This window comes from Gigantopelta aegis, chromosome 6 (assembly GCF_016097555.1).
Source record: "Gigantopelta aegis isolate Gae_Host chromosome 6, Gae_host_genome, whole genome shotgun sequence".
In the NCBI taxonomy this organism is placed as follows: Eukaryota; Metazoa; Mollusca; class Gastropoda; order Neomphalida; family Peltospiridae; genus Gigantopelta; species Gigantopelta aegis.
Window position 1 is genome coordinate 15,517,383 of NC_054704.1, and position 25,411 is coordinate 15,542,793.

The window sequence follows — 25,411 nt, forward strand, 5'->3', positions numbered from 1 at the left end:
GAAGGCGAAAATTGGGCTGTTTCACCCATTTTTCTTTATCATGGAAAATCATCCCCTCTAGAAATCATTCAGTCATCAAGGCAGATTACATGAATTATAAGTATTATATAATATACAAAAGATACAAAAGACAACATGGTCAACAATTATAAAACATTCATTAAGAGACATGAGATGAAAGAAAATTTGGCAAGATGAATATAACATTATTACAACAGTGCTAAACAAAGATAAGCATTACCCTCTACAGTTAAACATTTAAAGACAATCAGTGGTGTTGGCGTGTGTGTGTGTTTTGATGTGTATAGCATTGAATGTACATAAAAAAAATATTACAACTAGCTCCCAAGATTGTAAATATTAGTATATTAATTATGTTTAAAAGTATTTACAACAGTGCTAAACAAAGATAAGCATTACCCTCTACAGTTAAACATTTAAAGACAATCAGTGGTGTTGGCGTGTGTGTGTGTTTTGATGTGTATAGCATTGAATGTACATAACAAAAATATTACAACTAGCTCCCAAGATTGTAAATATTAGTATATTAATTATGTTTAAAAGTATTTTCAGCCATATCAGATGACTTTTCTGAAGGCACTTTTGAAGTACTCTAATAAATCTGCTGTATGTACTAATATTCATGAGCAAATATCAACACATTAACTTTTCAGTTCTAAGAAATTAAAATATTTATTTCTATAATTTTACCTTATGAGTAATATAATCAAAGAATTTAGATGTATTAGAAAATAACTAAAATATTTATTTTTATAATTTTACCTTAAAAGTAATATAATTACAGAATTTAGTTTATATTAGAACATAAAAAACAACACAGCAACAATCACAACATGGACACACATTATTACATTTAACTTTTTTAAGGCATCGTGTTGTGCAAAAGAGAAGAAAAAAAAGTTGTCTCAGTCTGTGCATAGTGATGCTTCATTTACTCAAACTACCAATTAATTTTAACAACTGACACCACTTGTTTAAAGGTTTAAAAATTAATGTGTTCTGGTGTGATTTGGTGTGCAAAACTTTAACCATAACCAATCTGAATTACAAACGAAAACAATGTTTCTTTTTTACAAAGTAATTTTACATATCCAGTCAATTTGCAATGCAATTTGCAATGCCTGATCAGTTTTGTTCTATAAAAGTGGATTAGTTATACAAAACTAAAAAACAGACCAGCAATTTCATGTAATTGTTACACTGAAGTATATATTATGAGCTATATGGGATACACACCACCTACCAGTCAGGCAAACATTAATATATCCTTTATCTCCTTAAAAAACAGAAAAGAAATGGATTATGTGTACTGCAAACAATGTATCATGGCACCAAAACACCAGAAAATGGATCCCTATAAAGCACACTATTTCCCTCAAGATGCTTGCATGAGATATTGTTACTGTGTAATTACAATTCTTTGCAAAAATGATATCAAAATCATGTTTTGGCAATTACCTTTATAGTGACCTTCAACTTGTATCTTACTTTTTATTAAAACGTACAACTCCAACTTTTATTTATTCTACACTGTTCAAAAAAATATTTATCAATTCAAACTAAACCATGTACATTTACTTCTTGTTACTTAATAAGCTGCATAACATACAGTGCTACTTAAATGATACTTTTAGTGATATGAAAAATTAATAGCCCATCTGAAAAACAGCAGCACCATTTAATGTTTAAAAACAATTTCCAAAGTAGTATATCAATAACAAATTACTTTTTATATTTTTTTGAAGATTTTTTTAACGGGGTTTTTTAAAGCAATATTATCAGAGGTCTGTTTTAACATAATATATAAAAGTAACATATTATGTAATAATTTTTAAAGCAATTTTATCTGAGGTTTGTTTTAACATAATATATAAAAGTAACATATTATGTAAGAATTTTTTTGTACCCGATAAAAATCATGGAATGTTAACAGATCACTATCAATTTACCACGAACATCTATAAAATATTCAGCAGTGTCGGACTTTGAAAAGCTGTACTACAAATGGACTATATATGATTTACAAACCTGGCAATTAATAAAATGGCCACAATAAAAAACATGCTGTAGAAAAAATACTTTACACAGCATTTCTGAAGTCACAAAAAAAAAAACCACCATGGAAAACTGAAAACACCACAGCAATCTCCATGCATTGCTGACTGCTGCGGTTAATTGCCAGGATTGGTTATATGCACCTGAATTTCATCATTCAACAAATAAGGCAACAATCACTGGAGCAGAACATTTTGAGATGTTCAACCAAACAATTTATGCAATTATCTCTATAACAAAATTGAGCAAAATGACAGCAATAATATGCCTAAAATTAGTTTATAATGCACATATTACAAAAAAAAAATTCTGCGAAGTTAAATGTAATGCTATTTTGTTTTAAATTTAGAATATTTCAGAAATATAAACTGCAAATTATTAAGAGTGGAATGATGACAAAAGCCTGTTTCAAGATAAGTACATGCATGAATTCATACAATTCTGAATGAAAAGGTTTAATTAAATCAGTTGATTGTGAAAGACAGTACACATACTTTTATAAAATAAATACTAATCCAGACCTATCCCCAAATAAAGATAGAAAATAACAAATGGTTACCTTTAGCAACAGAAAAATACAGTTACATTTAAATTAAGCTACATATCTTTTAGGGGTGAAAGGTGAAAGAAAAAGAAACTGAACCAGTCACCTATGAAGAAGAAGAAATGCATATAAATATGACTCGAAATAATTGATGAACAAATGCAGTGTTAAATGCATACTGCATGTGAAGTATGTCAGCTATAAAGTACAACAATCGGGTATAATATCAAAATGAAACCAGTTTTGAATCGTGGAATCCTAGAACACAAATTACATCAGGCAATGCTTGAACTGCAAATTTATTTTTATCTAAAATTTTGATTTTTTTACTTTCCGTTCTTGTAAAGTGTATTTTGTTACTTCGATCGGATGGGAATGGGATTTAGTGGGTTGAGTGCTTGCATAGTAGAATAGAACCCCACCTTAGTTGATACTTGCTACTAATCGAAAAATGTAGCAGGTTTCCTCTGATGACTGAGTCAGAAATACCAAACGTTTGACATCCAATAGCCGATGATTAATTAATCAAGGTGCTCTAGTGGCATCATTAAAAAACAAAACAAACAAATTAGCAGATGATACAGCCCTTGCAAGGTGCAGTGTTCATTGGATAAATTACATTTTTATAATTCAGTTTACATTTACTTTACAAAGGTAACATGAGGTAGTTCTTTTGCATGTTAACATACATATTCTAATTGCTAGATAATAACAAAACAAACAATCAAACAAAATCTGTTCCATTGTAAATAGCATGAAGATACAATCTTTCACAACTTTGTTACCTCAATATAAATGTTGCATTGGCTTCTGTCAACAAAAATACAGCATTGTATTTGTATAGTTTTTGGATATGTTGAACATTGAAGATGCACCATTTTAAATATTAAACACTAGACTACACATGAAAGTGCTTGTTTTGTTTTATTGTTTTTTTAATTATTTAAAAAAAAAAATTAACAATACAAAGCAGAAATAAAAACAAAGCTGTAATAAACTCATGTTTTCATTAGCATTAATATTAACTGTCAAAGCCACAGAAATATAACTCAAGATCGTTAAAAATTTAAACACTTACAGCACACATAAAAAAATATGTGTTAAAGTATAGAAAGCAGAGTACATCTTGTCAAAGTATAAAAACTGTTACAGGTTTAGATTGCACCAAAGTCAAGGCAATAAATGTGCACAAAATATTATGTATAAACTTGCTGACCATAAAATATTTAATTTCAAAACCAGTTAAATGTTAACTTAAATGCATTCTCAATACCGACGACTCTACGGCAGCTTTAACAACATTACTCTGTTAACGATACCTCAAATTAGAGATATCTAAAGTCTTGCAACTACTCATTTAGAATCACTTCTTTCAAAGGCACTGACCCTTGTTATTAGGCAGTGTAAAATACGTTCAATGATTACAACTTTTTCACCATTAAATTACACATTAATTAAAACGAATTGCGTAAATTATACATTTGAGCAAATTCTATTGCAGTTCCAATTATTCTGGTGCTTATAGTAACTCCAAAAGCATTGTATGTGAAACAGATGCACACCTCAAAAATTAAGATCAGTGACCTTAACTATTATAAAAAAAACACAATAGATGCACATATAATTCAGATAATATTATTTGATGTTTATTTCTAAAATATGAAGACAAAGTAACACAGAAAAATCTAAATGGCACTTTATTGATAATCTGGTTAATGTTCCCAGTTCAAAACCATGACCCTAACCTAAAGATTACAAAAGAAAAAAAAGAGAGAAAAGTTAATATAAGGCAGATGTATTGACAACATCGAGGACGTTTGATCACAAATGTCATATCTGAAGGAAATAAACTAAAGATCAAACCAATGATGAAATCAAGTTTTTTTTGTTTCTGAGAGAATTGTTTTGTACATGATGATGACAATTTAAGAAAGACATAATAATCAAGAAGCTCAACTTACAATTTGTAATACTTGTTATTGTCATATGAGTGACATGGGGTATTAAGGGAAGGGGGAATGAATGACACGAACAACAAATAAGCACTACATTTGACTTTTTTTTTCAAAATATTGCTATAATTAATGGATTAAAGTGTGCAACAGCCCAAACCACACATCTGAAAATATCTATCACTTTTAGCCCGAACCACACATCCAAAAATATCACGTTTTAATACCAAAATCTCAGTTTGTAAAGCCGTAGTCTTTTGTTTTCACTATGATCGCTTTTTTTTTCTCCTTCCTTTTTTACCAGTGGGGCCGGATGTCCGAGGTGTCCATGGCGATTGAGCACTATGAGACTGAGACGCCGATTTCTGCTGCTGCTGTTGTTGCCACGGTGAAGATCCATCGGGTTGCATTGACGCTTTGTGAAACAAATGACTTAAAAAGTCTTCTATATCATGTTCACTAAAACAAAAAAACCCACATTTAAAACAAAACTGAAAAGAGATCAAGTAAAAAAATTTTTGCTTACATATGAAATGGGAGACATCAGAAGAAAATTAAGGTCAGTTTCAACCCAGCAGTTATTAGAGCTCTAACATAAGGTAACTGCATTAAGTAATCTTGAGAAACTTTCATCACACAGACTACTCCATTTGGTAAGCATTAAGAGGTTTTTACATGCATTTTCTCATAAACAGAAAATCCTGTTATACAGATGACCAAAATACATTTCTGTCTATGAGCACTGCCCATCTATCTGACCTCGTATTTCTAAAGCTGAGGCACAGGTTAGGTTTATTATAGCAAAAGAACATCCTAAAAATTCACAGAAAAAACCTCTTTTAGTGCTATATACATAACAATGAACTTATAAAAATATTTGTATTATTTACCGAGATCTTCATCAATGTGCTATGTGTAAAAATATAAACTTACAAACATTCATATTTATTGGTATTATTTACCCAGTTCTGCGATGAGTTCGATTTCCATCTGTCGCTATTCTATAAAATACAGGATGAGCATTGGGCTGCATGGACTTAAAGAAATCTTTCTGCAATGGTAAAATAGGGATTTATAATACCTGACAATTGGAAAATAATTACTGAAAACCATTTCACAACATATTAATTCCTTGTTATTTAAGATCGTTCTCAATTATGATCAACATTTTCACAAGCGTGTAAAACACATGCTAGGAGCAGGGAGGTTAATGATAGCATACACTTTAAAACAAAATTGCTTTCAAATAAGGCTGAATTTACGAAGCCAGTTTATCTTAAAAACAGGTGTTTAAGCATAGTAAATGTATGTAGTTATATGCATTCAAGTCTAAACATGCTTTGTCAATTCGGCTAATATTATTTACAAAATTAATACTTTAGGTGAACTTTTAGGAGTGGTAAGAGTACCAAAACAAACGGTTGTATTTTTATGAAAATATTGATAATTATGAATGACCCCTTATTGGATATTTTTACTGGATGGGTAACAGTGCACACAGCAACAGTATACCTGCATAAACTGTTTTGGGGTCAAGCTAGTACACTACATGGAGATTCCAGTGCAGTCAACCAAAATCTTTCCAGGCATAAGAAAAAAAATCTGTCCTGGGGCCGTTTTAACAGTGCAAATAGTCCATGCTGCTTACAATTACAGAAATACAATTCAAACCTTTTAATAATTGCAGAATCCAGTTACTGAATAACACACCTATTAATTACACAATCTATATTCCAAGCAACCACATGCTGCCCATAAAAACTGTGTACATAAAATGTACAATACAATTTCTCTGTCAGAATATATTCTGTGAAAAATGCAACATTATCGAGAGGGACTACTAATTTTAGGGAGTGCTCTCAACTGACAAGTACTGTGTAATCAGCATAGGTCGACCATGAAATGTTTCAGCTTAGGTAGGTTTCATTTACACAGTGTTACAATATCAGCAACAGCAGCTGCATGTTTCAAGTCAGTTGGAATTTAGCTAAAGAAAATGTTGACTGTTCTGCTAATCTGCAACTACATTTTTGTTTAACAACTATAAATAACAGTTTACCATCAATTTCCAAATGTCTACAATACCACTGTAGATTAGAAAGTTAAATGATACAGTATCACAAATTACAAGGTTTATTTTAAGCCAAATGAATATTACATTTAAATGAAATACAAACATCACAATTGTACTACCCAGCATCTTTTGATCGACCCAGGGACGAGGAAATTCCACATCAATATTCTCAGTGATCTTACAATAGACTAAATACACATGGGTTTTAACTAACATTTTGCACACACTTCAAAATGGCCAGTGTTGGATAACAATGAACCAAAGATATATTTTTTTAAAGTAATATTTTATTAAGTCTTTAATAGCTCAACAGCTTGTGCCACTGTGCCTTTCAATTTTAACTTACATGACAAGCAACCCATTCCGTTATACAATAAACATTCTGCTCCATACAAGCATAGTAGTGCCACCGAAAGCCCAGCATTGAAGTCTCTGCCCAAATATCACCCTAAAACAAGAAATAGAGTTACATCGTAGTTAAGTAGCAACAACCAATATAGTATTTTCTTAACACAGCATAGATCATGCAATACTCTGATTACAGGAATATGACACCTATTTAAAAAATATAATCTGAAATTAACTTTTAAAAGGTCGAATTACTGAATAAGGTAATATTTAGCATTTTAAATCAAAGTTAAAGTTTTTTGGCTTAACAACACCACAATAGCACACTGATTTAATCATCAGCTATTGGATTAGTGTTCTCGCTGCTCCATTTAAGCGGGGTGGCCCGCCCCGCTATTGCATTTTTCCGCCCTCCTTTCACATCTCCACCCTCCTTTATGTTTCTGCGCCCCTCTTTATTTTCCAGCACCATACTATATTTTACAGCACCTACTGCGCTATTTTCAAATGCACACTTTTTTTACACACATAAAAACAATGATCAGTCTGCACATTGGACATCAAAGGAAACAAGTCGTGTTGTCACTTGAACCATTATGTACGAAAAAGCAAATGACAAAACATTTACGATAATTACCGTAATGTAATTTAACAGTATTTTTAACAGCCTCTATTTTGTCCCATATCTGTATCCATTTTTATGTTTAATACACACAATAAAAGTTATATTTTATTTGAGCAATGAAAACATTATTATTTTTTACGGATTCGGCAATCTCCGATTGAAAAAAAAGCCTCACTTATTTGGCGCCAAATTTGTCACGTGATCAGAACGGTCATTCTGTCTTTTGTTTCCATTAACTATCGTCTGATATTTTGTAATTTCTGTTTATTCAGCAGTTCTTTATAAAATATTGTAAGCTTTTAATTTTGGGGGGATATCACTGCTTATAAAAACAACGGAAGTGGTAGTGTTTATCATTAAAATCATTTATCTTGGTGGTCAAATAATGTATACACCGCCTTTACAAAAACAAAACTTTATTGTTTTTCATATATCTTGAAATCTTTACTAAAAATAATATAAAACTTTGATCGGTTCTGCAAAACCAAAAGTGCCCAATAACCAGGGGCGGATCCAGGAATTTTAGCGGTGTGTGTGTGTGTGTGTGTGTGTGTGTGTGTGTGTGTGTGTGTGTGTGTGTGTGTGTGTGTGTGTGTGTGTGTGTGTGTGTGTGTGTGTGTGTGTGTGTGTGTGGTGGTTCAGTCTTGAGCCTTTGAAGGGCCCCCCTCGATAGGAAATTTTCATATTTGAAGATAGCTTTAGCTGGATTTGAAGTATATTCCCGTTATCAAAACCTCATAATTGAAAAATCCACTCGACCCCCACCCCCCCCCTGGATCCACGTCTGAATAACATCTTCGGTTCAATTAAAAGACCAGTCTGCTTGTATTCCGTATAAAAGTTTTTGCACTTTTTTGTAGGCAAAATAAGGAGTATATACGTCTTTCCACAAAGTCTACCAACACACAATATGGTAACCAATCTTTCTCCTCTTTTTTTATTTTTTTGAAGGGTGTGGTGCTGCGCGGCCGCCCTCCTTTAATTTTCACATAGCAAGAACACTGTATTGGATGTCAAACATTTGGTAATTTTGACATTCTGTTTTAAGAGGAAACCCGCTATATTTTTCTATTAGTAGCAAGGGATCTTTTATATATAAATTTGATCTGTAACAGTACGTGATAAACCTATTCACAAAATTTCAGCTCAATATCTAAAGGTCTTCTAAAAAAAAAAGTCCGGAAAACAAATTTTCACATTTCCTAAGTTCAAGGGCCATAACTCTGTCAAATGGGTAAATCATCATGAAAGTCAAAACATATCTGTAACAGTACATGATGAAACTATACACAAAATTTCACCTCAATATCTCAAAGCCTTCTGCAAAAAACATCCAGAAAACATATGTAGGACAGATGGACGGAGATGAAACCTATAGTCCCCTCTGGTTGGACCGATAGGGGACTAATAATTAAAATTTATTTTAAACTCACTTCTTTTGCTGAATGGCGGGTATTACATCTACTACAAAAACGACAACTGTACCAGGCACGGTCAATAGGTATTCTTTTGTGCTTTCCTCCACAGTTATCACATCGCATCAAATTTCTTGCCTGCAACATTCGTAAATATTGTTTTTCAACATTATTATCCAATAAATATATGTTCCAGAAGTATGTGGGCATTTCATAAAAAACCAACTAGTCTAATAAATAAAAATATGACACTGAAAATATCATTTATATATTAATCTCTTCAGAGTTACTGCAATAAAACTTGTTTATTTGTTTGGTTCTCTCCTAAAATTCAAATTAAAAACTGACAATATGACAACAGGATATAATATTTCAAAATTATAGTTAAATGTTTTGTTAATTGATTTACATTTGAAAACCTTACCTCAGAAATCTTTTCTTCCAGTGTAGATAATAAATCAGCAAATTCTCTCTGAAATAATTTAATGAAGAGAATTCAGAAACAACATTTCCAAATATGATATAATCACATCTTTAAAAAGACTTTGCTAGCATTTTAAATAGTAATTAATAAAACAATTCTAAGCTTTTGTTGTGACGTACATTTCCAAATTGCCAAACTAACAAAAATGTGCAGTGAAATTAGTAGGACAAAAAGAAAAAATATGATTTATGAACCCCGACATTTAATTAATTCAAAACTTACCATAGCCGCTTCCGCCTCAGTAGCTTCTTGCATCTGAAGATCATATATTTTCCTTTTTCCCTGAAATAAAATTTGATAAGCATTAGTTATTATGTAATAATTAAAAAAAAAATACTACAAGTTCTTTAAATTGCAAAAAAGATTAGATACTATTAAAGGAAACATGTCACGTAACCCATATTTGGCACCAACCATGTACAATTAATTATAAATTGAATCACCTAAAAAAAAAAAAAAAAAAAAAAAATTACTTAAAATATCTCCATAAAAAAAACCCCAGATTGGAGAAAACTTGGAGTGTTTTCTCTTTTATAGATACATTACCTGTCCTCAAACAAGGGCACCTCCCCCCCACGCAAGTGGTCTGGTCCGAACATCCCAACAGCCAATGGGATGGCCTAAATTCTTCTACTGCATACTGCTCTCTAGTTCCGGTCACATGACTGTAACTTCCTTCTTTTTCCCTGAGCGCATCGCACGGAGAACAGGAAGCGGGGAGGCCCGGGCGGGATAAAATCTTGAGGACAGGTAATGTATCTATAAAAGAGAAAACACTCCAAGTTTTCTCCATTTCTATAGCCATTACCTGTCCTCAAACAAGGGCAGCATTCAACAGATGGTGGTGGGTGCCGAGATCCGTAGATGCTTGTGATAATTCCCCAACCGGAAAGAGGCCGACTAGTGGAAGAATAAGGCCAATCTTGGTAAGCTCTCCTCCTAGGGATGCCCGTCACAGACCAATGCAGGTGATGTTAGTAACAACAACCAGAATGGTGGCATCCGTCAGCAGTGGCAGGTACGGCTCCCAGAACAAGGACCAGGAGGCGGCTGCCACATCTCATGCTGGTTCTGACAGGTGGGAAGTCGTAGCCACCAGGGATGCAGGTGTTAGGTAACCCTCACGTATTGAAGTGTTATTTTTTTCAATAACAAGCGACAACCTAATGAGGTGCATCCGTCAGAACATTGAACAAAACAAGACCCCCGAGTGTTTTCTGTCTAGTACACCAAAGATCTGTTAGTTCAATAACGACAACCAATAACCACATGCAGTGCAGGGTAAAGGTTATCGAGACAAAAGTTCCGGCACCAGTACGTGAACTGTGCAAAAGAACAAAAGTCTAAGCAATCCTCATCTGTCGATTCGATGGACATCTCGGTATGCAGCCCAGAATCAGACAGGCATCAACGGCGACGAGGACGGCTTGTATTCAACAGAGTCTGTGCAGCAACAACCGGACCCAGATGATGGAACCCCTCAACGTCTTCTGTGGAGACATCCCTCAGATAATAGTTGGCGAAGATGGAGTCCGTAGCCCAGAAACAACCAGTGATAATGTGCTGAATGGATGTGTTGCAGTGCAGATACATCGTGGCAGCCAAGGCACGGAGTTCATGCGGATTAGAAGCAGACGGAGCAGGTAAACCCTCCTTCTGATAGGCGGTCAGGATAGAAGACCGGATCCAGGTGGCCACCGTGTTCTTGGTAATATCCCTCAACCGACTCTGGTTACAGGAGAGGAAAAGTCTTTTGCGATGTTGTCGAAAAGATTTGGTCCTCTCGATGTCCAATCGATGTACCGTAATGGAAGCCGCCGGTTAACCGGACCGTGGATGGTCCCGTCTAGCCCTCGGAGGCCTTGGAAGCCACATCAACTGAAGGTTGGCGCTGACGATCTGTGGAACCCGTAGGGAGCCATACAGGTCATGTGGAACGGCTACGGTCCCGGCTCCGATGCGCCGAAGAGGACTTCCCCGCCAAAGATCGGTGAGCCTTGGAATCCATGGAGCGTCTATCTGAATGAGCCGGCTTCTTAGAGGGCTGCGTAGAGACCGCAGGCCTGTCATCCGAAGTCTTAGGTATTGGTGGAGCTGAAGAAGCCGCACCCCCTGAAGAGGGGACTGGAACCGGACCTGACCCCGAACCCGCCGGTTTGGGTAAGGTCGCCATTGACGCCATTGTTTCTTCCAGCATGGTCGGTAGAATTGAACGTAACACTTCCGCCACGGAGTCAGCAATCGAAGGCGAAGATTCCACCTTCTTGGTCCTCGCTGACACCACCTTCAGGTAAGCCGCGAACTCGACATCAGACAAGCCCACACAAAGGTCGCATCTAGAAGTGAGGCCACACGAAACACGACAACCTGGACATAAGTCGTGTGGGTCGCCGCCGGCACTAACTTCTTGCAGCGTAAACACGCTCGAACTAGTCGCCTGAACATTATCAGATATGATAATAGTAATTTTTCAATCTGTGAAAAGAAAGAAAAACCAACCATAAAACAAACACAAAGCCAGTCAACACAGACGCCATTTTGCAAATGGCGTCCGACACGACAACCGGCAATATAAACAACATTTCATGTAATTAAACGCTACGAAAGCTAACGAAAACATACGAAAGCTAACGAAAACGAAGGTGAAAAACATTTCACCCACACACGAATACAAAACCAAAGGTCTTATAAAAGTTGACTCCAAACAGAGCCAAGCAAAAGGACGTCCAGACCCTTTAGCGAAGAGAAAAAGAATGAAGTTACAGTCATGTGACCGGAACTAGAGAGCAGTATGCAGTAGAAGAATTTAGGCCATCCCATTGGCTGTTGGGATGTTCGGACCAGACCACTTGCGTGGGGGGAGGTGCCCTTGTTTGAGGACAGGTAATGGCTATAGAAAACGAGCTCTTAGCGGAAATTGCCAATCTTTAATGAGCAGGGCAATCACGAGGTCCATGACGTCAGAGACGCGTCGCTTGATCTGAAGCCTTACACTTAAAAGCATTAGTCCGTACCACTCATAAAGAATCTAAGACTTGCACAGCTTACCAAAACAATGAGTGTTCGTTCGCAAAACATTTTGCCGTATCAATATGAGCTGTTAGTAAATGAAGAAAGACATACATTTACTTACAACAATGATACTGAAGAAAAAACGGATAGCGAGTCGGAGGGTGGAGAAACCGATGGTGCCAGACCAGACCGGTCGACCAATTTACAGCCCGGAGCCCGAAAGTAACCCGGAGACAAAACCAAAACTCGGATGCTAATGCCGAGGTGTATACTGTTCATATTTAGCATAAAGATATACCTCGATATGATGTATTTAAATATGTAAAAAATATAAATGTAGGACAAACATTTTGTTGGGTTTTTTTTTAGAAAATATCGCATTTTTTATAATGAAATCTGTATGCACAGTGTAAACAAACGCTCTAATTTACGACAAGGCGCTTCACTTTCATTAACCTGACTTGTAAAACAACATAAATGACTTGAGAGTATAGTCAACTTTTAAACTAAATATATTTCTATTTGCATCAATAGAACGAAATGGGGTTATAGTATTTTTCTCTCATAAAAAAAAGTAGCATATTATTAGGCCTATTGGTAGGGTGCGTTAAGAGTAAAAACGACCACTCACGATACCCAAGTGATAATTTTCTTTTCTTTGGTACTACGTAATTGGTCAGTTTTGTAATTTTAGATGGGAAGTCTACTTAATCAAGGGTTTTACAGCATTATTTACAGTAATAAAGCAGGGCGGCTGATAATGTCCATTAACATTGTACTATAGTCGCGACAGGTTACGCCACAATACCCTGTGATCTTAAAAAAACTGGCACGTATTTTGTACGTATGTCTAGACCGTGGTAATCACTAACCTGGTCGATACCCTGCAATATACACCTGCCAATCAGGAATCACATGTGCAGGCCACGGAAAGAAAGGACCAATTAACTAAAACAACACTCCGATTCTCAAGACAGCCCGTGGATGAAACATAATAGTTATTTCGACACCCACGGTAGTGGTTTATTTTGTATTGAACTTCGTGTTGCTTTGGGGCTTCGGGCGATGAGGAACGTTTTTGCAACGTATTCCACCCGAAGATTAAAAACATTATTTAAAATTATTATTGTTTTCTACACGTTTTTTTAAAAACATATTTAAATACATCGTACTGAGATGTATCCTCATGCCAAATCCCATGTTTGTATATGCCATATTTAATTACTTATTGACGTTTCCTTCTTCGGACGGTGAATACAGATTTTGTTATGTAGGCCTACAGCCCTAACATGAAAAAAAAAAAATTCCCCAAAAAATAAATAAATAAAACTTTCTACATTTTTGTTTTAACATATATAAATACATCATGCTGAGGTGTATCTTTGTGCCAAATATGTACTGAGTTGTACTCAGAATATGTACTGTTTTTGTCTCCGGGCTGTAAATAGGCTGACACCAAAGTACAATGCGGTGTTGGTGTCCAATCTTTTCTTTTGCGATAAATTACACGCGTCTTTCTTCGGACACAATCCTTTGGAAAACCATAAAAAGACAATCCCGATCGTTTAAACTGTTTATTTTTACACCCAAAGGCCGCGCAGTACGGCACTGTTGGACTGAAAAGATCGTAAGCCCCTACTCCATATATAAACAGTTAACAACAATGGAAGAGTACAGCGGCTCTGACGTCACTTCCCTTTTTTTCCAAACGCTCACGAATAAATATGTATAAATCGTACTTTGATACTGATTGGCGTAATTTCTTCATTTTAAGTTAACTACGCGTATTTTATTGTTATAAACTTATTCGTATATTATTTTTATATCATTTTGCTTTTAAAATGAGCTATAATATGGTCTCGTGTCATGTTTCCTTTAAACATACTAAATTATATAAAGGTAAGCAACCAAACATTTTTGCAAAAAGCCCCAAAAAGTAATATGAGGGAGGTTTGTTGAGTGAATGAAGCAAAATAATTCAGATTTAAAAAAAAAACTAGACATTACTCCATAAAACAAAGCACAATTATAATACAAAAAAAAAAGCCAGTACTTACAGGTTCTCCTATCATTTCGAACGCATGTCCCAAAATCTTAAAGCCTTCTTCTGCACCAGGTTCTTGATTCTGAAGAAATTAAAATATTTATTAATATAAGCATCCTGCTTGTCATGAAAAAACACCATGGGCTTAATTTACAAAGGATTTAATCCTTAGCTACGGTTAACTTATCTAACAGCTATGCAAATATAATAATTTACGATAAATACAGGTGTTTTGTGCTCATTTTATTTTGTACATGCATAAATTGGCAATGATTGCTTATCAGATATTTAACTCACAGTTTTATCATTCAAACTGACAGACTACACAAGCATACATGACAGTTAAACCCACCAATATTTTTTATGTTTTTTTGTATTCAGCTTTTTCAAAATGGTCATAGAAAACAGTAGTACACTATCAGACCAGTTTGAATGAAACCAATCAAACTGGTTAACCTGGTTTTTGTTTTAGTAAATCTGACACAAGCCCATAAAATAGCATATTTAGGTGACCTTTTTATTTGTACAGTCAAAACTGCTAAATTATAAAATTGGACTTTTGGATAATAAATAAAATCCATTTCTTCTTATTTAAAGTCAAGTTTTTCGTATTGCTATATTTCATGTTTTCCATGTTTAAATAAGGCAAACATTTAATCTATTAATGGATTCTAGTTCAGAATTTGGCACATTTAGTTACTACATTTCCAAAATTCTATTTCATATAATGTGAGTTACTATGGATGAAACCAAAACAAAAATACTGTTAAGTTCCACAAAAAAAACCTGTCTAACCTTGTCTGGGTGTACCAATACTGCTTGTTTTCGGTAATACTTTTTTATATCTTCATCACTAGCATCAGCTCGTAAACCTAAAATACTGTAAGAATAACACAGAAAATCAAGCAATCAAATATTATTAATACATAAAAAATATTTTATTTATTATTCATTAAACAAAAATGCATTGAAAATAATAATAAAAATTACATGTATATATGACCACGCTAAACTATTTTATAATGCTTTGGGTAACAGAGACCAATTTCACAAATTGTTAAGTCTAGTTTTACATGTAAATGTAAATGTCCAACAGGAAAACAAATTCTGTAATTAAGAACAGTACAAATAATCAATTTCGAAATATGTATAAATCTTTTTTCGTCATATGATATCTTTGGTAATAATGTTAAAGATAAACTTGTTTTGTAAAATTGGCACCAGAGCCCCGTTTTAGAAAGCAATCTTAATGCTAAGATCATCTTAAGTGCGTAACTACTACCGTATGCACTTAAGGTAACCTTAGCCCTAAGACTACTTCGTAAAACAGGACCCAGGGCCCCATTCCATGAAAGAATTGTAGCTGAGGTTAATTGTAGTGAGTTAAGGTGAGTTTTTCAACTGGCACTGTAAACTTAACAGCCATTCAGAAAAGTTTGAAGATATTCATTGGTATCGGACATCCATGAATTAACTTTTCCATTTTATTTGCTAAGCGATAATTGCCAAATGTATAAGACATGAGAGTTATCTCCCGTATTTTTGTGTGAAGATCGTATGGCCTAGAATGTTATTCATCGAACGCAGAGTTTCATGAAAGATATTTGGTATATATTAGATCCATTTTAACACAAAAAGTTAGTATCCCTCTTAAAAAATTATCAAATCATCATCTGCCATTTGACATCTACATTAGTGGCTTACAACTGCCTCGTACCTATTGTATATTTCCACAGTAATTTACGATAGTAAGCTACACAGCGTCATGTATCAGGCATGGTGATCGTAGAAAAAAAGTAAGGTAGCCATGGTAGGCATTTACGGCGACAGTAGTGCTAAGATCGCTTTGTGGAACAGGGCCCAGGAACAAGGAGGGCACCGACCCTCTCATTGGTTGAAGATCATAAAATTAACTCTTTAGTCTCATTACACAGATTAAAAATATATAAAACAGGTGAAACTTGTCATCCAAAAATATTGGTATTTCAATTCTCCAAACGTTAGGATGTTACAGATGATGTTAAATATAGATAATAACATGATAAAATTCAACATAACACTTACAGATGTTTTTCAAATTCCCAATGAAAACAACATATACATGTAGTTTGTAGCTACCAAATTGTTAAGATCCTTTAGGATATAAAACAACATTTCCGTGTCACCTGTATGAGTCTTTTCCTTTGCATGCAAGAAGTCTGCGCATAGCTTCTTCACCTGAAAATAGATAGAAGAACCATTATTACAATGAGACTTCAACAAATTTGCACAACAATATGGGGTTTTCTTGTTACAAACGAACATTGTAAATGAACACATTTTCAAACAAAAAACCATCGAAATGCTTAAATATTACTTTCTACCAATTTTATATACTCAGTGACATCCATATGGACATGCATGGTGAAAGACAGCTTAAACCCTGCTCGACTCAAAACTTATTATTATGAGACGTTAATGTCATGGTCATTAAAGATTTTACTCTGGACTCGGTTTTATGGACAGGGGCATTTACACCTCCACTATTGGTACTGTGTCCTGGGTAGGGATTAATAGTCATTAGTATTTAGCAATAGGGAAGTCAATGTTGTAGCTTAACACCTTACACAGAGCTGTACAATCAGTCTGCATTGGAGCCAGTACAGGGAAAGAAAGAAAGAAATGTTTTATTTACGGTTATATGGCGTCAGACATATCAGTGTTCTCGCTGCTCCATTTAAGCAGGGCAGCCCGTCCTGCTATTGCATTTTGCCGCCCTCCTTTCACGTTATCCGCCCTCCTTTATTTTTTGGCGCCCCTCTTTATTTTTCAGCACCCTACTATATTTTCCAGCACCTATCTCCGCTATTTCCAAATGCACACTTTTTTCCACACATAAAAAAAAAAAAAAAAAACCCACAACGATAAGTCTGCACACTGGACATCAAAGGAAACAAGCCGCGTTGTGTACGAAAAAGCAACTGACGAAACATTTACGACAGTTAGCGTAACGTAATTTAATAGTATTTTTAACAGCCTCTATTTTGTCCCATACCTGTATCCATTTGTATGTTTAATACACACAATAAAAGTTATATTTTATTTGAGCAATGAAAACATTTTAATTTTTTATGGATTCGGCAATCTCCGACTGAAAAAAAACCTTATTTGTCACCAAATTTGTCACTATCTTTTGTTTCCACTAACTGTCATCTGATATTTTGTCCTCAGTTACAGATATAATTGATTGTAACACGATTTTTACTTTCTGTCATGTCTGTCATTCTGTTTATTCAGCAGTTCTTATGACATATTGTAAACTTTTCATTTTGGGGGGATATCACCGCTTATAAAATCAACGGAAGTGGTAGTGTTTAGCATTAAAATAATTTATCTTGGGTGCCAAATAATATATACACCGCCACTACAAAAACAAAACTACTTTTTATCAGTTGGTGATATTTTATCACAGCGATCGATTCATTCGATGAAGATGGGAATAACAAAACATGTTTTCGACGTATGGATATCACACAAACGTCTTTTTTGTTTTTGTATATCTTGAAATCTTTATTAAAATAATATTAAAACTTTGATCGGTTCAGCAAAACCGGAACTGCCAGTGAATATCAGACCGATAACATCTTCGGTTCAATTAAAAGACGAGTTTGCTTGTATTTCGTATAAACCTTTTGTAATCAAAATAAGGAGTATGTCTTTCCACAAAGTCTATCAACACACAACAACATGGTAACCACCAAGCTCTCCCTCACCCCCCATTTTTTTTTATTATTATTTTTTTTTTTTGAAGGGTGTGGTGCTGCGCGGCCGCCCTCTTTAATTTTCACCCAGCAAGAACACTGCATATGGTCAAGGACCACACAGATACTGAGAGAGAAAACCTGCTGTCGCCACTACATGGGCTACTCCTTTCCATTAGCAGCAAGGGATCTTTTATATGGAATTCTCCATACCTGTATTGGGTAGTACAATATTCTCATCCAGGCCAAGTCTCTTTCTGCCTCCATCCATATTCCAAGATTGTCCGTCTGATGCTGGTGGTTGCTTGAAAATTTTGGTTCTAGCATAACCCCAGACTATTCCACATAAAACATTTATATAATGAACACATCCAGTGACTCTGAAAATTAAATAAAAACAGGTAAAATAAATATTTATCTGGTTGCTTGATTAGTAAAATGGGATGCTGAGCAGCTTTTAATTGATCTAGGACTTATAGTTTACAAGTGAGAAATGGACCTAAGCATAAAAACTTAATGTTGAAGCTAAATGCAAAAGTAATACTACTGTCCGAACCAAATTGTTAACAACTACGAAAAATTACTCTCCTACCTTTAATTGCCGTTAGATTTCCTCCAAAGTTAGTCCAGTCACAAATCTTAAAAAACCCATTACAATGACACAGATTCCACATACCAGATGCTAACCATGTCATCTATATCGACTTCGCTGAGAGCGCATAGGGAAAAAAGCATGTACTTTTGTATCAGCTGCCATTTTGACTTTTTATGGAATATTCTTCAAGAGAAAGGATAGGACTTAATCTAACAACGTCATAACATGTTATGATATAAACGCAAACGTGATGACTTCATATTATTAATTTTTTTAATTATTATTATTATTTTAATGATACCACTAGAGATCATCAATTTCATATTAATTGTGTCACATACTTTGGAGGCTTTCACCCCTCTTGAAGAGTATTCCATAAACAAGCAACATGGCAGACGGCAGAAAACTGCATGTATTTTCCCCTATGCAATCTCAACAAAGACAATATCGGCGACATCGTTGCCGTCTCGTGTGTGGAATCTGTATATTTGTAGTGGGTTTTTTGCGATTTGTGTCTGGACAAAATTTGGAGGAAATCTAACGGCAATTAAAGGTAGGAGAGTAATTTTTTGTAGTTGTTAACAATTTGGTTCGGACAATAATTGATACTTTGATTTCAGCAAACTAAACATTTGGGTATATAATTTTTTTATTATTATTCACTTTCAGCAATTCTTACAAACAGAAAACCCACACAATTCTTAAACTTGGATTTGTGCATCACTATTAAAAATATATGAATTATCTATTTTAAAGGTACTTCGCCCTCAATGGAAAGTTCTGTTTTTACCAGAAAAATTACGATAATATGCATTAATCACCTGTAAAAAAAATAACATATAATTTTTTAAGAGTAATATACCCTACAATCCTGAATTTTCCATTGATAAATTCAATAATGGATCTTTGCATAAAACCAAATCCAAACCGAACATTATTTTCCTTGTGCCAAACGGTTCACTGCATACAACTATTGTATTGTATTGTTGATTCATCACACTATGGGCCTAAATGCACAATAATATATATATTTATTAATAATATACTTGTATGTATATACATCAAACACATTGTTTAATGTTTCGTTTTCTTTCTTTCAACCCTAATTTTGTTAATTTTTAGAGGCAAATTGGCAATGATTTATTTTTATTATATGCCAACGAAAGTTTTATAAAATTCATGGATATTAATATTATATCGTAGTTTACATTTGCCATAATACAAGACATGCAGCCGGTATGATCGCGTATGAAGAATGACATCATAAGCAAGATATTTTTTTACAAAGTCATCTTCAACAAAGATTTTGCAATTGTGTCAATCTTTTTTTTGCTGATTTTAATGCCACTTTCTCATCAAGATATGCCACATCTGGACTTATTCGTAACTGCTTTGTCCATCTCTCGAACAAGGGGGTGTGGTTTGCAAACTGCAAGTTAACGTTTACCGTTTTGTTTTGGACAATTTGTTTTGTACATTGTCATGAGTGGCATTTGCAGTTATTTGTAGTAAATTCGATCCGCGCACCTAATTCGTAACATTTCAGTTCCGCATCGAGAGTTTCCGACTGTCCTAAAAAAATATTTAATGTTAGCATTTCAGAAACCATAACTTTACACAATCAAAACTATAACTTTCAACGTATTTAATTATTTTCACGGTGAAATTAAAGTACTTTTTCAGGACAACATAAATAAAGGTAGGTTTCCAATAACATTCAAGACCAACTTCAATCTGATTTATTGAGGGGCACTGACAGCAAGAGGGGATGAAGAACACGGAAATACATTGTTCTTGGTTGGGGTGAAATTGGGAGGGCATGACGGCAATTGCTGTAGTGCTGTTGTCTAATTCAATCCCTGGAACTGTAAATATTTTACAGCAAAATTGTTCAAATTATTTTTAGGGTGAAGTTCTTTTCAAGCCGAAATGTACAGATCAAATGTCACTAAAGAGATCCGATATGCTGCCTAACAATATCATTATGCACATTATCAGTGCATGGGATCAGTACATTCTGATTAACACACTGACCTCATTTCCTGATACTTGCTGGGCAATAAAGAGGACAATATTTATCGAGCCATAAATTTAAACACAAAGCCATAAATCATTCTTACTCTTAGTACTTACAGATACATAATGATTCCAAGCAGGTAGATAAGAACTGTAAACACAAAGGACAGAAAAACATGAAGAGCACCTTTTGTTTTTTCAACAATTGTGGACAGCCAGTCATCTGAAAAGATAAAATCAGTGCTTCACGTTTGAATATATTAGGCAAGTAATAAATCATTCTTCTCTTCCAGGCGAGTGATCTGTGTTTGATTGTAAAGCTTGCACATACTGACCAAAAAAAGAAGTTTTGAATAGCACACATTGAACAATCATTGAATCAGTATAATGATATTCAAATATTAGGCCTAAAAAAAACCAAGAAAGAAAGAAAGAAATGTTTTATTTAACGACGCACTCAACACATTTTATTTACGGTTATATGGCGTCAGACATATGTTTATGGACCACACAGATTTTGAAAGGAAACCCGCTGTCACCACTACATGGGCTACTCTTTCCGATTAGCAGCAAGGGATCTTTTATTTGCACTTCCCACAGGCAGGATAGCACAAACCATGGCCTTTGTTGAACCAGTTATAGTGGTATACACCTACCCATTGAGCCTTGTGGAGCACTCACTCAGGGTTTGGAGTCGGTATCTGGATTAAAAATCCCATGCCTCGACTGGGATCTGAACCCAGTACCTACCAGCCTGTAGACCGATGGCCTAACCACGACGCCAGAGGCCAGTATGCCCATCAGGAGTTTGATGGAAAACCGTATCTATATTAATGAATATGTTACAGGTATGATTCGAGTCTAATTATGTGAAATTTCTGCAATGGGATGGATGAAGTTTGTTTTGGATCAATCACCATCCCAAGTTGTTCTTACATGTGAGGTTTGATGGTCCTGTATGCATCTGTATACAAGATATGGTCTGGACAAGGATTTACTGTTATGTGCAGTAGACAGTAAAAAGTATGTCACAGTGACAATAGTAATAGAATGCAACACACCGCCATCCCAAGTTGTTCCTACATGTGAGGTTTGATGATCCTGTACGCAAGATATGGTCCGGACAAGGATTTACTATTATGTGCAGTAGACCATGAAAAGTAGGTCACAATGACCTAGTAATAGAACGTGAAACACCGCCATCCCAAGTTGTTCTTACATGTGAGGTTTGATGGTCCTCTGTATGCATCTGTATGCAAGATAAGGTCCGGACAAGAAGAAGTTAACAGATGGACGTACAAACTTTAATAATGATGAAATTTTTACATTCATCAAGAAATTAACAACTCAGTTGATGTTATATTGTAATGAATGTAATGAAAATTTAATTACTGCACATTGAAATATGTTTAGTTAAAATACTTTATTATATTGATTGGGAATTTATTTTGTTTTACAAGTCAATGCAGAGCACTTTGCCTTAAATTACTGTGCTTGTTTATGTTCAAATATAGGAGGAACTTAATTTACTCAATACAGGTGATGTTACTTCCCTTCCAAGCTAGAGTACCAGATGTGATAAAAAGGAACAAAATGACTGTCCCCAGTTAGCAGGAATAATCATGCTTTTTTATTAATTCTAACATTATACATTTTTCATTTGTTAAACTGTCAGTATACGTGTGATGGTGGCCCAGGTTTGCATCTTTTCTACACATACTTGCTCATATTTGACCTGATGTCCCTAGAAGCAACTTTGATAGAGCACCTTTAAGGGCACCAAAGTCAAGCGATAAATGTGCCCAAAATATATATGTTTAAAAAAGTACAAACATGCTGACCTGAAAACATTTCACCTGAAAAATCACTAAAATATTATCATCAAGCTATAATTATATCAAAATAATTTTAAATGCATTTCTGAACATAACTAATCTTCAGCAGGTATTATTAACATTACTGCACTAAAAAGACTTTGTTGTGCTCAGAACAAACAAACAAATAAAACAACTGTAATGCCGAAATTAGTGAGTCTATCTAAAATCCTGTTCTCTATACATATCAGCAATCCAACATACATACATATGTACATTGTTATATACATGAGTTAACTTCAAAACGACTGTTACAATCCAACAGATATAAACCATCTGCTGTAGTATCAATAATCATAGAAGTAGATGCATACATACTTGTACTATAACACCCTGTGCTCATTTAAAGTGGCAACTCCATATCAGGCTTTGAAAATACCTAACATACCATAGATATCAAAATGATAATGTATGTGAAAATGTATTTTTTATCTTAGTCAAACAAAGTAAAGACTCATTAAATGTTAATTTTAAAAACTTTCACTTTAAGTTCAACTTTAATTCACATGAATGACACCTAAAGCTTAAAACAATAAAAACTGGACTGCATGGTTTAAGATTAGATGAATACTAATAATAATGTTTTAAATCAAAAAATTATTTATTAATATTAAATAAACAGTAATGAAACTGGTCTAACATTTCTGTTAAAAAATTTAAAAATCAATTAAAAATAATTAAATTTATAAAAATCAATTTCTGTCACAAAATAGTTGCAAGGCACATGTATTTAAAACATTACTTACAAATGTTGTGCTATAATCTGCCTAATACATCTGTCTACTCCCGATACTGATAACAAACTCAAGTAATTTATGTTATGACAAATGATTGGCACATTGATCATTCTGAAAATATAAAACTATTACATACCTATCAGTTTCCAGTCTATATGACCTGTCAAGGGAACATTCTTGCCAGCGAGTCCAGCATGGGAACTTGAAGATGTTTCTTTCTTCACTTTTCCATTAGTGCTCTGCACCGAATCTGTGCCACCATTTTCGATCAAATCTGATGGATTGCCCTTCTTAGTTTGGGAGTCTCGAGTCATAGCAAAGCTCTGATTAGTTCTCTTCCTCGAGTCTCTTAGATCATTGTTAATGTAATCCGTCTTTTTGGAGGCAACCGAAGAAGCCTTATTCAAGTTGGCAGGCTTTCCATTATTTAACACAGTTTCAGCCGATCGAGAATGTGGAACAGTTTTATGGTCACCTTTTAATTTGTTTTCTCGTCTTTGAAAAATTCTCTTAGGGTCAAAGAACAGACGCTCATTTTTTTCTTTCCGTGGTGGTGGTGGTGCTGCTGCTACAGGTTCCTCCTTGGATGTCTTGCTGGTTGATGATCCCAAATAAGCAGATTTCCTGGAATTCTCAGTAAGCAACTTTGATATGCCCTCCCCACTATTCAGATTATTCAGTGGTTTCGTGAGCAGAATTTCTTCTATCCCACTTGTGGCACTGGTGCCACTACTAACACTACTAGTGCTACCTTTCCTGCTTCGGTAGGACAGATTTTCTGAGCTGCTGGTTATTCCTGATTTTTCTCCTTTCCCTCCAGATTTCTCCTCAAACTGATCAAGTCCATATTTAGAATCTGGCAAAACCACAGAACCAACATTGCCATCACTTGAGACGCTTCTAGTACGTCCAGCATAGGCTCGGGTGTAGGGTTTTTTCACAGCAGGTTTGAAATTTTTGGGAACGTTATCCATTTTCTTTTTCACATTGTCGAAGTCTTCTTTCTCCTTTGGCTTTTGCATAGGCTTAGATTTCAGAGTTTTTGCTATATCAGAGTATGTAGGTTTGGCATTAGCACCATCAGCAGTGTCATCACTGAAATCTTTCTGTCTACTTTGACTGAGCACATCAGCAGTACCAAATGGATTGTAAACACCATGATTACCACAAGAATTCAACTGGTTCATAGCCTTGGCATACATGTCATAGCCTTCTCTTTGTGCCATATCATACACAAAATCTTCAGAGAACTGAGGTGGGCCAACCAGGAAATCATGTTGTGGTGAAGCCAGGAAATCATGATGTGGTGATCCAGAGAAATTAGGTTGTGTCCCTGGAGAAAAACTTTGCTGTGGTGAGGCTGAAAAACCATCCTGTGGGGATGACCTGGAAAAGTTTGGCTGTAGAGTTGGGTGCATGAAATCTTGATGCTGGCATTCAGAATGGCCATGTTGAATAGATGAAGATAGGTCATCAAAAGGTGGCAGTGGAACAATGTCCTGCACAAAGCCAGAATACTTCGAGTAATAATCTGGACCTGGTTCAGCCTCAATGCCGTAATCATGAACTACTAAAGGATCCTGTGTAGGAGGAGGATGCCCCATGAAAGGAGGTCTGGACAAAAGGTTGTGTGAGAGAGTAACTTGGTCCCAGGAATACAGACCTGAAGGAGACACCGGAGGATTCACTCCACTGAACTGTGTCCAGGTGTTAAATGGCAGTGATTCCTTAGCTCTGCGACTGTCAACACTCTCAGGACTTTGCTGGAATTTTGGCAGACCGGGCGAGTCATTCTTTCCTCCTTCTGCCATCACTTGGTTCAGACGAATCACCACATCTGAAATACACAAGGAACATAATTAATAACTAACAACA

General features: G+C 35.0%; 1 protein-coding gene across 1 annotated transcript; it reads right to left on the reverse strand.

Annotated features, from left to right (window-relative positions):
• LOC121375566 lies at positions 1-25,375 on the reverse strand. The gene is made up of 12 exons (XM_041503080.1): positions 23,673-25,375; positions 21,043-21,148; positions 18,528-18,694; positions 16,740-16,791; positions 15,370-15,454; positions 14,588-14,656; positions 9,741-9,800; positions 9,459-9,506; positions 9,053-9,172; positions 6,993-7,094; positions 5,535-5,623; positions 1-5,031 (listed from the first exon to the last, which is right to left on the reverse strand). The coding sequence occupies exons 1-12, from the start codon at positions 25,345-25,347 to the stop codon at positions 4,839-4,841; spliced, it is 2,766 nt and encodes a 921-aa protein (XP_041359014.1). The 5' UTR covers positions 25,348-25,375; the 3' UTR covers positions 1-4,838.
• Between the last annotated feature and the right edge of the window lie 36 nt (positions 25,376-25,411).